Genomic DNA, 15,793 nt, shown 5'->3' on the forward strand with positions numbered 1-15,793 from the left:
CTGACAATCCTGGTTCGAGTTCCCAGTACCCACACAAAAGCCAGATGCACAAAGTGGTGCATGCATCTGGGATTCTTTTGCAGCAGCTGGAGGCCCTGGTGCACCCATTTTGCTTGTCTCTCTTCTCTCTATCTCTATCTCTCCCTCCACTTGCAAATAAATCAATAAGATTTACAAGCTAGGAAGATGGCTCAGCAGATAAAGGCACTTGCTTGCAAAACCTGTCTGCCTACGTTCAACTTCCTAGCCATCCACATAAAGCCAGATGGGTGATCATTTGCAATAGCAAGAGACCCTGGCATGGCCATACATGTACATGTACAAATAAATAAGTTAATTCATAATAAAATTAAAAAAAAGATTTATGGGGCTGGAGAGATGGCTTAGTGGTTAAGTGCTTGCCTGTGAAGCCTAAGGATCCCGGTTCAAGGCTCGATTCCCTAGGACCCACATAAGCCAGATGCACAAGGTGGTGCATGCATCTGGAGTTTGTTTGAGTGGCTAGAAGCCCTGGTGTACCCATTCTCTCTCTCTCTCTCCCTCTCTCTCTCTCCCTCTCTATCTCTTTCTCTCTCTGTCTGTCTGTCTGTTTGTCACTCTCAAATAAATGAATAAAAATAAACAAACAACAAAAAAAAGATTTACAAGACTCAATTGCCGTAACTGGGAATTTAATGAAACCCTGCAGACTTATAAAGTGCTTTGACTAAAGCTGGAATGACAAACTTTTAGGGAAGCTAAGCGTATGCTTAAAGTTATCTTTACTACCTTAAGAAGAAGCACAGTTGAAACTAAACCATAAATTTAGCCATAGTAACTGACACTCGGTGGATCTGACTCATTGAATCACATTTCACGCTTATGCTATGTAGGTAAAATTAACAGTGAGTAAAAATGAAATTACTGACAAAGGTTGCTCCTGGACCATCTGAGGTAGTCCAAATACTGACTCTGCTCAAAGGAAATAAAACTGAAAACCCTTGATCTCACCCAAAATAATCATTCTGCACCCTATGTGAACCTTGGGCTCTCTACCTACCAGCCCACTCAAAACCACCTCTGAGGGTGGTGTCCCACTGCTAAAATAAACAACACAAAGGGCCTTGGGGTTGAGGATTTCGGTCAGTGAAGACCCTGGGTTCAGTGCCCAGCACGGACTGGGTGCTGGGGAAGGACTCACAAAAGCATCTCCCCGATACTGACTTTATATCACCCATCCCCAGAGGAAAAGCAGATCTCTGGCTCTTCTTGCCTTTCGACTGGGGGCCCATTTTTCTAAAGCAAAGTGAATTCCGAATTAAGCAGGGGCCTGTCCCTTCATATCAGCTTTTGCTCCAAGCTGAAAAACTGAAGATTCAACATTCCTCCATGTGGAAAGACTATGGAGGCGTCTGACCGGTGAAGTAGAGATTCGTCAAAATTTGGTTTTTGTAAGCAGAAAACATGTCAACAACAACAACAAAAAGGCTGCAGGGATGACTTAGCGGTTAAGGTTTGCCCTGCAAAGGCACAAGATCCAGGTTCGATTCCCCAGGACCCACGTTAACCAGATGCACAAGGGGGCGCACGCGTCTGGAGTTCGTTTGCAGTGGCTGGAGGCCCTGGCGCGCCCATTCTCTCTCTCTCCTTTTTTCTCTGTCAAATAAATAAATAAATAAATAGATAAATTATATTTTTAAAAAAAATGGGTGCAAGTTTGAATGAAATTGGGCCCACCGTTTTCGAATTCATGCCAAGAAAGACATAGGGAATTCCCAAGGTGGCGGAGGAACGTGGGGTGGGGGCTTCCTGCCAGGAAGTTCTCACAAGATTGTCTCTTCCTAAGGTCCTCGTGTGAGGGCATGCTTTCTGCCACCACGGTCCTCGGAGCCTTCGTTCTCACCCTTCAGCTCCTAGATTTAAGTGAGTCCACGGAAAGGCTGGAGTTCGTTTCGTTCGCTCTCTTTTTCTCACAGAACCAAGCCCACAGGGCTGGGGGGCCGGGGGGAGTGTAAAATGACACCTGACCTGCGGCGGAGGAGAGGCCCGCAGACGCCGGTGCGCATGCGCGGAGGGGCGGGCTCTCCTGCGCGCCCGCCCCGCCCCCACTCAGCCCCGCCCCGCCTCGTGCGGGGAGTGCGCAGGCGCTCTCCCTGGCAGCCGCGGACCGGTAGGGGAAATGCCCCCGGCGGTTTTCTGCGCTCAGTAGAGGGAGCAATGAGGAGGCGTTGGGCGGAGCCCGAGGGAGCCCAGCTGTTGACGCTAGTCGCCGAGCCGTGATGCGAGCGTGGGTCCTACTCTCCGCGGTGCTCTGGTATCTCGCAGGAGGTGGGGCTCGTCCCGTCCGGGACCCCCAGCGCAACCCCCACCCCGCCAGGCCTCTCTCTCTCTCTCTCTCTCTCTTTTTCCTCCCGGCGACGTTCCCGGCCCCGGCCCGCCCCCCGCCCGGTTCCCCCTCTAACTATAAAGTCAGGGGTCCTCTTTTCCTCCACAGTTGGATGCCAGCGCCCTTCCCTGTTCAGTAAGAAAGGCTTCGTGTATGGCAAGTTAGAACATCCAGGTAAGAAGAACCTTCTTCCCACGCAAGACCTGTCGGAAGAGCCAGGGCCACGTCCTGGACCGAGGTTCTTCCCACCGAGGAAAAGGGCGCGGACGTGTACCCGGACATCTACCCTGGGGCTCTGCAGTTCCGGGAAGGTGACGTCGCTTCTTCCTCGCAGCTACACTTGACCTTAGGAGCTAGGACTCGACGTGGATCTCTTGGTGTGATGGGACTCCGCTTCCAACTACTTCTGCCCATTCAAAGGACTGGAAGTCCTATTTACGTGAATCTACACATCCATGAAGGCTCAGCCTCAATGTTACTTCTGCACACTTCTTAGGGAAAATTAGTGACCACAGATATATTTGCGATAACTTGAAGCTAGTCTTCCCAATACAACCACGATACAACCAAATTGTAGAATAGTCGACTCAGAGCCTAACTTTAAAATTAATATCTTGTGAGATTGCATATAGTCACTGCTTATACCAATTTATTTTTTGTTTTTTCGAGGTAGGGTCTCACTCTAGCTCAGGCTGACCTGGAATTCACTATGTAGTCTCAGGGTGGCCTCGAACTCACGGCGATCCTCCTACCTCTGCCTCACCAGTGCTGGGATCAAAGGTGTGTGCCACCACGTCCAGCTTTGCTTCTACCAGTTCTAAATCAATATAAGTCACTCACTACAGTGCACTTTCTTAGTTAAGTTCTGTATAGACCTAATTATTGTTGCCTGTTCTCATGTTAAAAAATTCCTTTTGAGCCGGGTGTGGTGGGCAACGCCTTTAATCCCAGCACTCGGGAGGCAGAGGTTGAAGGATCGCTGAGAGTTCGAGGCCACCCTGAGACTACACAGTGAATTCCAGGTCAGCCTGAGCCAGAGTGAGACCCTACCTCGAAAAACCAAAAGCACGCCTTTGATCCCAGCACGCGGGTGGCAGAGGTAGAGAAAAAAGAGCTCCAACCTCTATGAACACTAACATTCTAAGTGCTATGATCATTTAAAAATATTAAGAGGGCTGGAGAGATGGCTTAGCGGTTAAGCACTTGCCTGTGAAGCCTAAGGACCCCGGTTCGAGGCTCGGTTCCCCAGGTCCCACGTTAGCCAGATGCACAAGGGGGCGCACGCATCTGGAGTTCGTTTGCAGAGGCTGGAAGCCCTGGCGCGCCCATTCTCTCTCTCTCTCCCTCTGTCTTTCTCTCTGTGTCTGTCGCTCTCAAATAAATAAATAATTTAAAAAAAAATATTAAGAGCTGGAGAGATGGCTCAGCAGTTGAAGGCACTTGCTTGCAAAGCAGAATGTCCCAACTTCAATTCCCCAGTACCTACATAAAGCCAAATGCACAAAGTGGCACATGCTTCTGGAGTTTGCAGTGACAAGAAGCCTTGAAGTACCCATTTTCTCTCTCTCTCCCCTTATAAATAAATAAGAATACTTAATAAAAATAAAATATTGAAGCTGGGCATGGTGGCACATGCCTTTAATCCCAGTACTCGGGAGGCAGAGGTAGGAGGATCGCCGTGAGTTCGAGGCCACCCTGACACTACATAGTGAATCCCAGGTCACCCTGGGCTAGAGTGAGACCCTACCTCAAATAATAATAATAATAATAATAATAATAATAATTTAATTAATAAAATGTTGAAATCCAGAAAGAACTAGTATAATTGGGACAAAATAACTGCATATCTTTATTTTGTTGTGTTTCACTTTGCCACAGTGAAAATATATGTAAAAATACATCAGAATAGCCCGGCCCTTATTTGTATGGATTTGGATCGTGCTAGTAAAGAAACAGTGGATCCCACCTACTTGTGGATTGGGCCTAATGAAAATACATTAACAGGTAAATTGCTTTAATATATTCTTTTATAAAAAAATATTTATTTGTGAGTAAGAGGCAGAGAAAAATGCAGGTAGGTAGATAGAGAATGGGTGAGCCAGGGCCTCTAGTCACTGGAAATGAACTCTCAATACATGCGCCACCTTGTGCATCTAGCTTTACATGGTAACTGTGGTTCTTTGGCTTTGCATGCAAGCGCCTTAACTGTTGAGCCATCTCTCCACCTCCTTAATATATTTTTTATTCCTGTGAAATTGTTTTATTTTATTTTATTTATTTATTTATTTATTTTGGTTTTTCGAGGTAGGGTCTCACTCTAGCCCAGGCTGACCTGGAATTCGATATGGAGTCTCAGGGTGGCCTCGAACTCATGGCAATCCTCCTACCTCTGCCTCCCAAGTGCTGGGATTAAAGGCGTGCGCCACCATGCCCAGCTTGAAATTGTTTTAGAAAAGTACTGTCACTTATTGAAAAGAACAAACTTAATTTTAACTGCAGGTTCGCTTGTTCAGCATTTAGACAAATCATGTTATATCTTGGTTTGGGCTTTTTGTTCTACCTACGCAAGAACTAGAGCAGATGCAGGCGGTGGTCCACACCTGTAAGCCCTGCACTCAGGAGGATGAAGCAGGAGGTCACAAGCTCCAGGCCAGCCTGGGCTATACTGAAAGACTGCGTCTGAAAAAATAAATTAATTGATAAATAAAGCAGTTTTTTTCCTAGTACTGGGAATTGAACCCACAATCCTGCATATATGAGGCAAGTGGTCTTCCACTGAGTCATACCCCCAGCCCTAAAGCAATATTTTATTTATTATTTGAAAGACAGTAAAAGAGAAAAAGAGGGGATGGAGAGATGGCTTAGCACTTAAGGCCTTTGTGTGCAAAGCCAAAGGATCCCAGTTTGATTCTCCAGGACCCACATAAGCCAGATGCACAAGGGGGCAATGTGTCTGGAGCTTGTTTGCAGTGGCTGGAGGCCCTGGTGTGCCCATTCTCTTTCCCTCTTTCTCAAATAAATAAGTAAATAAATAAAATATATTTTTTGAAAAAAGAGAAAAAGAGGGGCAGAGAGAGAAAATGGGCATGTCATACCCTCTAGCCACTGCAAATGAACTCTAGACACATGTGCCACGATGTACCTCTGGCTTTATGTGGGTACTGGGGAATCAAACTCAGGCACATAGACTTTGCAGGCAAGCACCTTAACTGCTGAGCCATCTCTCCAGCTTAAAAAGCAGAAATTTTTGTACCCTGTTTCCCAAGGCTGTTCAGAAATTTCATAAGGCCTTATCCTTGTAGCACCAATAATAGGAAATACTTAATATGGAGTTTTCAATGTTTGAAGAATGCCTTGGGCTGCCAGCATTATTAATTTCTGTCTTCTGTGAAGAAACTTTTTCTCATTTACCCAATTCTTAACATAAATCAGTCAAAACTAGATGGTGATAAATTAATCAAAGAAAACCAACATATGTTCAAAAGTGCACCTATCTCATGTAGTTTCTCCACAGAGAAGTATGACAAGGCTGGGGAAATGGCTTAGCAGTTAAGGCCTTTGCATGTGAAGCTTAAGGACCCATGTTCGATTCCCCAGGACCCACCTAAGCCAGATGCACAAGGGGGCACATGCGTCTGGAGTTCATTTGTAGTGGAGGCCCTGGTGTTCCCATTCTATCTGCCACTTTCTCTCTCTCTCTCAAATAAATTTTTAAAAATTATATATATATATCCCTGTGTGTGTGTGTGTGTGTGTGTATAATGACAAAGAAGTATGATAAATTGAGATTTTGTTGGGTTCTTAAAGTTGAAATGTTTGATTTTTTAAAATTGTATCTCTTTGTAAATCCAAGTTTACTAAGCAATATTTGAATTATTTATTAAATACCAAATAATTAGGGCTGGAGAGATGGTTAAGCAGTTAAAAGCACTTTCTTGCAAAGTCTGACAGCTTGGGTTCAATTCCCCAATACCCATGTAAAGTCAGTTGTACAAAGTGGCACATGCATCTGGAGTTTGTTTGCAGTAATGGGAGGGCCTAGCATGGTGCCCATTCGCTCTCTCCTTCCCTCTCCCTGTCCTCTCTCTCAAATAAATATATATATTTTTTCAAATTAGGTCTTGCTCTAGCCCAGGCTGTCCTGGAATTCACTATGTAGTCTCAGGGTGGCTTCAGGCTCATGATGATCCTCCTACCTCTGCCTCCCAAGTGCTAGAACTAAAGGCATACACCACCACACTCGGATTCAAATAAATAAATATTTTTAAATTAAAAATAACAGATACTTTATTTACCATTTCTGTTTAGGCAATAATCGAATAAATGTAACAAACACAGGAACACTAATAGTGAAAGATTTTCTGGAGTCTCTGTCTGGACTTTATACATGTACTCTTTCTTATAAGAATGTGAAAGCAGAAACCCAAGAAGAAAGCGTAATACAGAAGAGATATGACTTTATGATCTTTGGTAAGAATCTAAGCACATTTTAACTTAAATATTTAAGTTGAATTGGAATTAAGTTTTTTTCAGTTAGTGAAAATGACTCTATTACAGGCAATCGTTATGACTTCTAAAGTATTTTAAGGTATATTTGGCTAGGCAAACTCTTAAATTACCTTCAATAGAAGCTTGTCTTAAACAATCCCCTTTCTGCTCCCTACTTCCCACTGCCCAGGTAGTAAGCAGAGACTACTTCATCTCAGTTTTGCCAGATAGTTTAAAAATTAATATTTAAGATGAATGTGGTAGCACATACCTACAGTCCAAGCACTTGGGAAGTTGAGGCAAGTGAATCAAGAGTTCAAGATTGGGCTGGGAAGATTGCTTAGTGGTTAAAGGCACTTGCAAAGCATGCCAGCCTGGGTTTGATTCCCCAGTACTCATGTAAAAGACCCTGACAGGTCCATACGCCTCCCTCCCCCATCCCCTCTCTGTTTCTGTCTCTATCTCTCTCTCCTTATAAATAAATAACATTTTTTAAGAGTTCAAGGCCTAACAAAATGGCCTGGATATCCATGACCTCACAGTGCCTGACACTACCTACACAAGACCATCATAATAGGAGGAAAAGATCATTAAAATAAAAGAGAGACTGATTGAGATGGGAGGGGATATGATGAAGAATGGAGCTTCAAAGGGGAAAGTCGGGGGAAAGGGAGGGTATTACCATGGGATATTTTTTATAGTCATGGAAGTTGTTAATAAAAAAAAAATTTTTTTTTGAAAAGAAAAAAAAAGTTCAAGGTCTAGGAGGATTGCTGTGAGTTCAAAGCTACCCTGAGACTACACAGTGAATTCCAGGTCAGCTTTGGCTAGAGAGAGTGATCCTTCCTCAAAAACAACAAAAAAAGGGAGCTGGAGAGATTGCTTAGTGGTTAGGGTGCTTTCCTACAAAGCCAAAGGACCCAGGATCTATTCCCCCGACCCATATAAGCCAGATGCACAAGGTGGTACGCACATGTGGAGTTTGTTCTCAGTAGCTGGAAGCCCTGGCATGTCCATCTCTCATTCTCTCCTCAACCCCTCCTCAAATAAATAAATATTTTTTAAAAAACATCAAAAAAAAAAAGTTCAGGACATCCTCCACTGCATGGTGCATTCTAAACCAAACTCAACTACATAAAACCCTGTCTACAAAAAGAAAACTAAAGCAAGCAAACAACAACAAAAACCCTGATAAAGCCAGGTATAGGTGGCTCAATCCAATAATCCCACCACTTGGACTATATGCTGAAGCAAGAGGGTTTCTACAAATTTGAGACCAACCAGACAACATACTGAGTTCCAGGCTAACCAGGACTATTGTATAAAACCCTGTCTCAAAGAAAAACAAACAATAAAACCCAACTGATAAGTAATTCTATAAAAGCAAATTAAGGATTTCTCTGTTCTGAGGGGATAATAATGGCAAATTCTGCAAATTAAGACCCTTCCCCAAAATGGCCTTGTGTTTTCCTTGATATGTTCCCTTACCTACATTGCCAGCCCACATAAGCCATTTTTTCAAAGTAGATAATACGTCAAATGAAAATGACATTTTCCCATTAAGATTGTTAATCAAATCTATTTTATGAATACATATTGATAGAACACCTTGTTAGATAAGTAAAGCTATGCTGATTTGCAAAATTGATAAGACTTAATGCTGCCTGTTTTGGAAAATTGTTCTGTAGAGTAAATTAATGCTAGACATGATTGTTTGTCTCCTCTCTTTTCCAAGCCTATCGGGAGCCTGACTACTCTTATCAGATGGCTGTGCGCTTTACCACAAAGTCTTGTGTAGGAAGATTTAACGATATGTTCTTTAGACTGCTAAAGAAAATCCTGGATAATTTAATCTCTGATTTGTCATGCCATGTCATAGAACCATCATATAAATGCCATATTGTTAAAATTCCAGAAAATGACCTCATATATGAGCTATTCATAGCCTTTCAAGGTAAAAAGAATGTAAAACATTAGCTTTATGACTTTAGTTCTGAACCATGATAGATTAAGAATCATTGTATGAATATATGTCTATATAAAGAGAAGGTTTAAAATGTTTGTTAAGCACTAAAATATATTGTTGCTTGGTTGTGATTTTTAAGGTTAACAGAGGGGCTGAAGAGATGGTTTAGCTTACCACTTAAGGCACTTACTTGCCTGTGAGGCCTAAGGACCCAGGTTCAATTCTCCAGTACCAACATAAAGCCAGATACATAAGGTGGCACATGCATCTAGAGTTCATTTGCAGTGGCTGGAGGTCCTGGCATGCCCATTCTGTCTGTATGCCTCTCTCTCTCTCTCTCTCTCAAAATAATAAGTAAATAAATTAAATTAAAGTTAGCAGAACCAGGTATAGCGGCACACTCCTTTAATCCCAGCACTCAGAGGCAAAGGTAGGCCAGCCTGGGACTACAGAGTGAGTTCCAGGTCAGCCTGGCCTAGAGTGAGACCCTACCTGGAAAGAACCAAAAAAAAAAGTTAACATACTAATAGATTGCTGTCAAGTATAATACATTGTTTGTCATTTAGAAGTCAACATTATTATATTAACATAACCCTTTACTATACAGCAATTTCTAATAGAATTTTAGGTTGGGAGGGGTCTATAGCTCAGAGATAGAGTATTTGACTGCAGAATTATAGGGTCCCCCCCCAAGAACTTAATAAAAAGGAATAACCAAAGTGAATTTATTTCTATCTGAAAGCCTTGCAGTTCCTTCCACTTGCCCCCAGATGGAGTGCACTCGTAATGTATAAGTTATGCAAATTGTGCGTCTTACATAACTACTAGGATTACATTGCTGGGTAAAATGTGTGCATGCATGCATACTAATGAAAGCACTTGGGGCTTTATTGAAGTGCTTGGGACTTTTTAGACTTTTGTTTGTGTACCTGTCATGTTTTCCTCTCCAGTTAACCCTTTTGCAGAAGGATGGAAAAGTTTGTGCACTGAGACAATTGACTGTGAGGAGATCACTAACCATAATATCCTCAAGGTGAGAATTTCATTGTGGGGAGTAGTCAGCAAAGTTGGTTCTGGTTTTTGTTTTGGGTTTGTTTTTTGTTTTGTTTTGTTTTTGTTTTTTTTCAAGGTAGGGTTTCACTTTAGCCCAAGCTGACCTGGAACACACTATGTAGTCTTAGAATGGCCTTGAGCTCGCAGCAATCCTCCTACCTCCACTGGGATTTTAAAGGCACGTGCCACCATGCTTGGCCAAAAAAAAAAAAAGATTTTCAACAATCTATCTTGGGCTGGGCATGGTGGTGCACACCTTTAATCCCAGCACTTGGAAGGAAGAGGCAGGAGGATTGCTGTGAGTTGGAGGCCTGCCTAAGACTATATAGTGAATTCCAGGTCAACCTGGGCTACAGTTAGACCCTACCTCGAAAAACTTTAAAAAAAAAAAAATCAGAATCTATCTTGGCCAGGAAGATGGCTCCAGAGTTAAAGCCACTTGTTTACAAAGTCTGTTGGCCTGAATTGGACTCCCAGTACCCATGTAAAGCCAGAGGCACAAAGTATCATATGCATCTGGAGTTGTAATTCATTTGCAGTGGCAAGAGGCCAAAGTGTGCTCATATTCTAATGTTCTCTCTCTCTCTCTCTCTCTGCTTGCGTATACATATAGATAGATTTTTTTTCAAAGTAGGGGCTCACTGTAGCCCAGACTGACCTAGAATTCACTCTATAGCCCCAAGCTGGCCTCCAATTCATAGTAATCTTCCTACCTCAGCCTCTCTAGTACTGTGATTAAATGTGTGTACTACCACACCCAGCAATAAAAATATTTTTTTTGTTCATTTTTTATTTATTTATTTGAGAGCGACAGACACAGAGAGAAAGACAGATAGAGGGAGAGAGAGAGAATGGGCGCGCCAGGGCTTCCAGCCACTGCAAACGAACTCCAGATGCGTGAGCCCCCTTGTGCATCTGGCTAACGTGGGACCTGGGGAACCGAGCCTCGAACTGGGGTCCTTAGGCTTCACAGGCAAGTGTTTAACCACTAAGCCATCTCTCCAGCCCAAAAATATTTTTAAATATACTAAAAACAGAATCTATCTCTCTAGTCTGGGAGGATTGTTCAGTGAATACAGTGATTGCCATACATGGTAAGAAGAGAGGTGGAGGCAGGAGAATTTCTCAGAACCTCATAGATGAACAGAGTGGTGAACATCAATAAGAGACTCTGCTTCAAAACAAAGTGGAAAGGGGCTGGAGAGATGGCTTAGTAGTTAAGGTGTTTGCCTGCAAAGCCAAAGGACCTCGGTTCAATTACCCAGGACCCACATAAGCCACATGCACAAGGTGGTGCATGCATCTGGAGTTAGTTTGCAGTGACTGAAGGCTCTGGCATGTCCATTCTCTCTCTCCGCCTCTTTCCCTCTCTTGCTCTCTCAAAAATAAAAGTTGTCCCCTAACTGATACATATACACATACTCACCCCAAATTAATTTTTTAATGTTTTGTTTTTATTTGTTTATTTGAGAGAAAGAGGCAGACAGAGAAGGAGAGAGAGAATAGGTGCACCAGGGCCTCCATCCACTGCAAATGAACTCCAGATGCATATGCCACCGTGTGCATCTGGGTTATGTGGGTCCTGAGGAATCAAACTGAGGTCCTTTGGCTTTTCAGGCAAACGCCTGAACTGCTAAGCCATCTCTCCAGCTCCAATTTAATTTTTTTTTAAAAGGAATATATCTTTAGCCAGGCATGGTGGTGCATGCCTTTAATCCCAGCACTCCAGAGGCAAGGTAGGAAGATTGCTGTGAGTTTGAGGCCACCCTGAGACTACATAGTGAATTCCAGGTCAGCCTGAGCTAGAGTGAGACCCTACCTCAAAAAACAAACAAACAAATATACATACATACATACATATATATATATATGTGTGTGTGTGTGTGTGTGTGTGTATATATATATATATATATATATATATATATATATATATATATATATCTTAGACATAGTAGTGCATGCCTGTAATTTCAACATCCAAGAGACAAAGGCAGGAGAATCATTGCATGTTGAGGCTATCAAGGGCTACATAACAAGACCTTGGGGGTTTTTTTTGGGGGGGGGGGCTTTGTTGTTGTTTTTAAGGAAATCTTTCTCGATTATAAATATTTCTCAGTGAAAACATATGTAAGGACTGGAGAGATAGCTTAGCAGTTAGGTATACTTCCTATACTTCCTGTGTGCTTCCCTGTGCAAGTATGAGGCCCTGAGGAGGCTTGAGTTCAAGTCTCCAGATCCCAGATAAAAGAGCTGGGCATACCTGTAACCCTGGTCCCTCACGGGAGCAGAGACCCACAAGATCCAGAACTAGCAAAAGAAAACTGGGGCTGAAAACAAGACCAGGCAGAAAAGCTTTTATGGATTGTCCCAAGGGACCTTGGGGACAGATGGTGGATATTCATGTTTCTGATCTTGTGTTGCACTGATTTAGGCTCTAGACAGGTGTATGGGGTGCATTTGGGAAGGCCTAGGGCACAGTGACCAGGGTTCACTTTGGCCAGGTCATCATGTCCATCCTCACCATGTGATTGAAGCCCTGTACGGGACCAAGTTCAAGTTCCCTGGTCACCAGAAAATCCATATCTCAAAGACACGGGGCTTCACCAGGTTGAATGCAGATGAAGACATGAGCATCAGCACATTCCCAGTGGTCGCAGCATCAGCTATGTCCCTAACCGTGGTCTCCTGGGCAAGCGGCAGGCCCTGCACTGCTGAGGTCTTCCACTGCCAGGACTCCCCCCCCCCAGTCATGTTCACTAATAACTCTCACATCCAACTAAAACCTTTGAGGCCTTCTCGATTTCTTTTGTTTCAAAAAATTTTAATGGAGATTTATCAACTATTTGTAGTAGTACATCTGTAATACATGGTTCGCCAGGTTAACATGTATTTATTTATAATGGAAAGATGGATCCCTGGTCCTTGTTTCCTAGAAAATGATGATTAAACAGCAGCCTGAAGAACAGCCTCACTCATAATAATGTCATCCTAGGTGAAACCAATAGTTCTTCCAAAATTTTGTTTATCAGAATCATCACAATGGTTCTCTCCACTGCCATCTTGAGAGGCTAGAGATGTAGTCAGAAAAATCTTTTCTGAGCTAGAGAGATGGCCTAACAGTTAAGATACTTGCCTTTAAAGCCTAAGGATGCAGGTTCAGTTTCCCAGTACTCACATAAGCCAATGCATAAGGTGGAGTTCATAAGCATCTGGAGTTTGTTTGCAGTGGCTAGAGGCCCTGGTGTGCCATTTTCTCTCTCACTTGTGCGCTCTCTCTCTCTCTCTCTCTCTCTCTCTGTCTCTCTCTGAAATAAATAAGTAAAATATTTTAAAGAAAAATCTTTTCACTCTCCCAGTCTTGTTCTGACTTATTATTATTAAAAAAGTCACATCATTAGTGTGGAGTAATGCTTGAGAGAAGTCTTGATTTCTGCTTTACTTGGTTTTTGTTTGTTTGTTTATTTGTTTGGTTTTTTGTTTTGTTTTGTTTTGCAAGGCAGGGTCTCAGTCTAGCTCAGGCTGACCTGGAATGCATTATGTAGTCTCAGGGTAGCCTCGAACTCATGGTGATCCTCCTACCTTTGACCCCCAAGTGCTGGGATTGAAGGTGTACACCACCATGCCCTGCTGTGGTTCTTTTTTTCTTGGTCATATAGAATTAGAAACAACTCCCATTTAACTATCTATGGAATAGATGTTGCAGAAAATTCAGAACAAGCTGTGTGTGTGTGTGTGTGTGTGTGTGTGTGTGTGTATACATATATATATATGTATATATATAAATATATATATATTTTACACACATACACACACACACACATATATATGACTTTCTTCTTTTCCATATGAGTTAACAATGCTTGATAATTCTAAAGATAGGCTGATTTTGGACTGATTTTTAGTCTTAACACCTTCTTAGGAAATTATCTGGTCCATGGTGCAAGAAGTATACTATGTTTCATTACTGTGATACATGCGTAGGAATTTGGTTCATGGTTTAGTAATTACAATTTTCTCTGTTATTTTTAAAACTTAGGCAAGAGATCGGATAGAAGAATTTTTTCGGAGCCAAGCATATATTTTGTATCATCACTTTATTAAAACTAGACCAGCTATGCGTTTTGTGGAGCACAGTTTTCAAGTAGCACGTATAGATAGCTGTCGGCCAGGCTTTGGGAAAAATGAAGGTCTACACAGCAACTGTGCTAGCTGTTGCGGTAATTATAAGATACAAATATCTAGATTATGTCATCAGAAGAAAAATGATTAATTTGCTTAGGATGATTAAACTGAATCTTTTCATTGATTCTTTCACATATTTAGCTAAAGGGATATACAAAAAAATTCAAAACCCAAGTTGCTAAATATAAACATCTCAATGTAGATTAATTCTTTGAACTATTTTCTTTTGAATTGCAAAGCATTCCTACACTGTTCTTAAGTGCCTAGACTGAAGGCAGCAGAATGGTCCTAGATAGGTAACAGAGGTGGGGAGTAGGAACTAGAAACTGAAACTAGGACCTCATAAGTGGGGCACTGCAAATGCTGATGTAAAGGAAAATGAAGGGTTCTAACTTTCTCCTGTTTTTAAGTTCATTACAAAGTGTGAAGTAATCTTCTACAACTTAGTTGGCTGAACAGGCATAGCTTAAGGATAGAAATGGTGTGATATTAAAGACAGATTTGTATTGTGGACATAAAATACTGTTTAAATTTTAATAACCTACTGCATGTGTTTTCCTTTGCAGTCGTTTGTAATCCTGGAACTTTTAGTCCTGATGTTGATGTTACTTGTCAGATTTGTGTTTCTGTCCATCACTATGGAGCGAAATCTTGCCCATAAACCTCAAAACTAGAGGTGAAAGCATTGTTACTTGCCTTGGAAGGCGGAGAACATAAGATGATCTGTTTACATCCGAGAGCATCCTAGAAAACTCCATAAAGATCAGTAAGACCAAAATGTTAGAATATATACATTGTAGAAACAAAAAAAATAGTTGGCCTGGCATTTTTAAGAAGGCATTTAATCCAGTATCTCTAGTATGCAAAGGAAAATTTAACTGGTAGTGGATGGTTTTAATGAAATATGTTGTGTAGTTTACAAATGGAAACATGTTTTGTTTGTACCTAAGAGTATATTAAAGCCAAGATTAGAAGCAATGTACAATATAATAAAAATTTTATACTTTCCATATATTAATTTGTTTGAAGTCACTTACATAAAGGCATAATACTACCTTTGTAACTGGAACTAAAATTATTAGCTCCTTTGCTTTTATTTATTTATTTTTCTAATTTTGGATTCTTTCATTGTTTTTTTGAGGTAGGGTCTCACTCTAGCCCAGGCTGACCTGGAATTCACTATGGAGTCTCAGGCCCCAAACTCATGGTGATCCTCCTACCTCTGCCTCCCAAGTGCTAGGATTAAAGCCATGCGCCACAACACTGGGCTATTTTTTAAAATAATTAACAGATTTACGCTTTTAGTATAGGCTTAGATTTATTTTAAAAAAAAATGAACAGGCTGGGTGTGGTGGCACATGCCTTTAATCCCAGCAGTTGGGAGGCAGAGGTAAGAGGATTGCTCTGAGTTTGAGGCCACCCTGAGACTACAGAGTGAATTCCAGGTCAGCCTGGGCTAGAGCAAGACCCTACCTCAGAAAACCAAAAAAAAAATAATAATAAAAAAGTTGAACCAAGGTGATATGGAGAATTTTGTATACCCTTCCTACTTCCTCATTCTTCCTCACACGTATCCTCTTATTATTAGTGTGAATCACTATAATGTATGGTTCACATTAAATTTTCTTTGTGATACAGTTTTGGCAAATGCATACTAATCTGTTCACCACTATATCTATTGTTCTTTCCTTCTTTCTTTCTCTCCTTCCTTCCTTCCTTCTTTCTTTCTTTCTTTTCTT

General features: G+C 41.8%; 1 protein-coding gene across 1 annotated transcript; it reads left to right on the forward strand.

Moving 5' to 3' along the window:
* Positions 1 to 2,147: 2,147 nt before the first annotated feature.
* On the forward strand, positions 2,148 to 15,015 carry Zpbp2 (zona pellucida binding protein 2). Its single transcript, XM_045159080.1, has 8 exons — positions 2,148 to 2,307; positions 2,474 to 2,539; positions 4,244 to 4,369; positions 6,674 to 6,835; positions 8,589 to 8,807; positions 9,770 to 9,852; positions 13,909 to 14,089; positions 14,621 to 15,015. The coding sequence occupies exons 1-8, from the start codon at positions 2,259 to 2,261 to the stop codon at positions 14,713 to 14,715; spliced, it is 981 nt and encodes a 326-aa protein (XP_045015015.1). The 5' UTR covers positions 2,148 to 2,258; the 3' UTR covers positions 14,716 to 15,015.
* The last annotated feature ends 778 nt before the right edge of the window (positions 15,016 to 15,793 follow it).

Source organism: Jaculus jaculus, chromosome 9 (assembly GCF_020740685.1).
Source record: "Jaculus jaculus isolate mJacJac1 chromosome 9, mJacJac1.mat.Y.cur, whole genome shotgun sequence".
In the NCBI taxonomy this organism is placed as follows: Eukaryota; Metazoa; Chordata; class Mammalia; order Rodentia; family Dipodidae; genus Jaculus; species Jaculus jaculus.

Coding starts and splice junctions, on each gene's coding strand:
- Zpbp2 (XM_045159080.1), top strand. CDS start 2,259: ATGCGAGCGTGGGTCCTACTCTCCGCGGTGCTCTGGTATCTCGCAGGA. Junction 4,370..6,673: donor TAATGAAAATACATTAACAG/GTAAATTGCTTT, acceptor ATTTCTGTTTAG/GCAATAATCGAATAAATGTA. Junction 14,090..14,620: donor CAACTGTGCTAGCTGTTGCG/GTAATTATAAGA, acceptor TTTCCTTTGCAG/TCGTTTGTAATCCTGGAACT.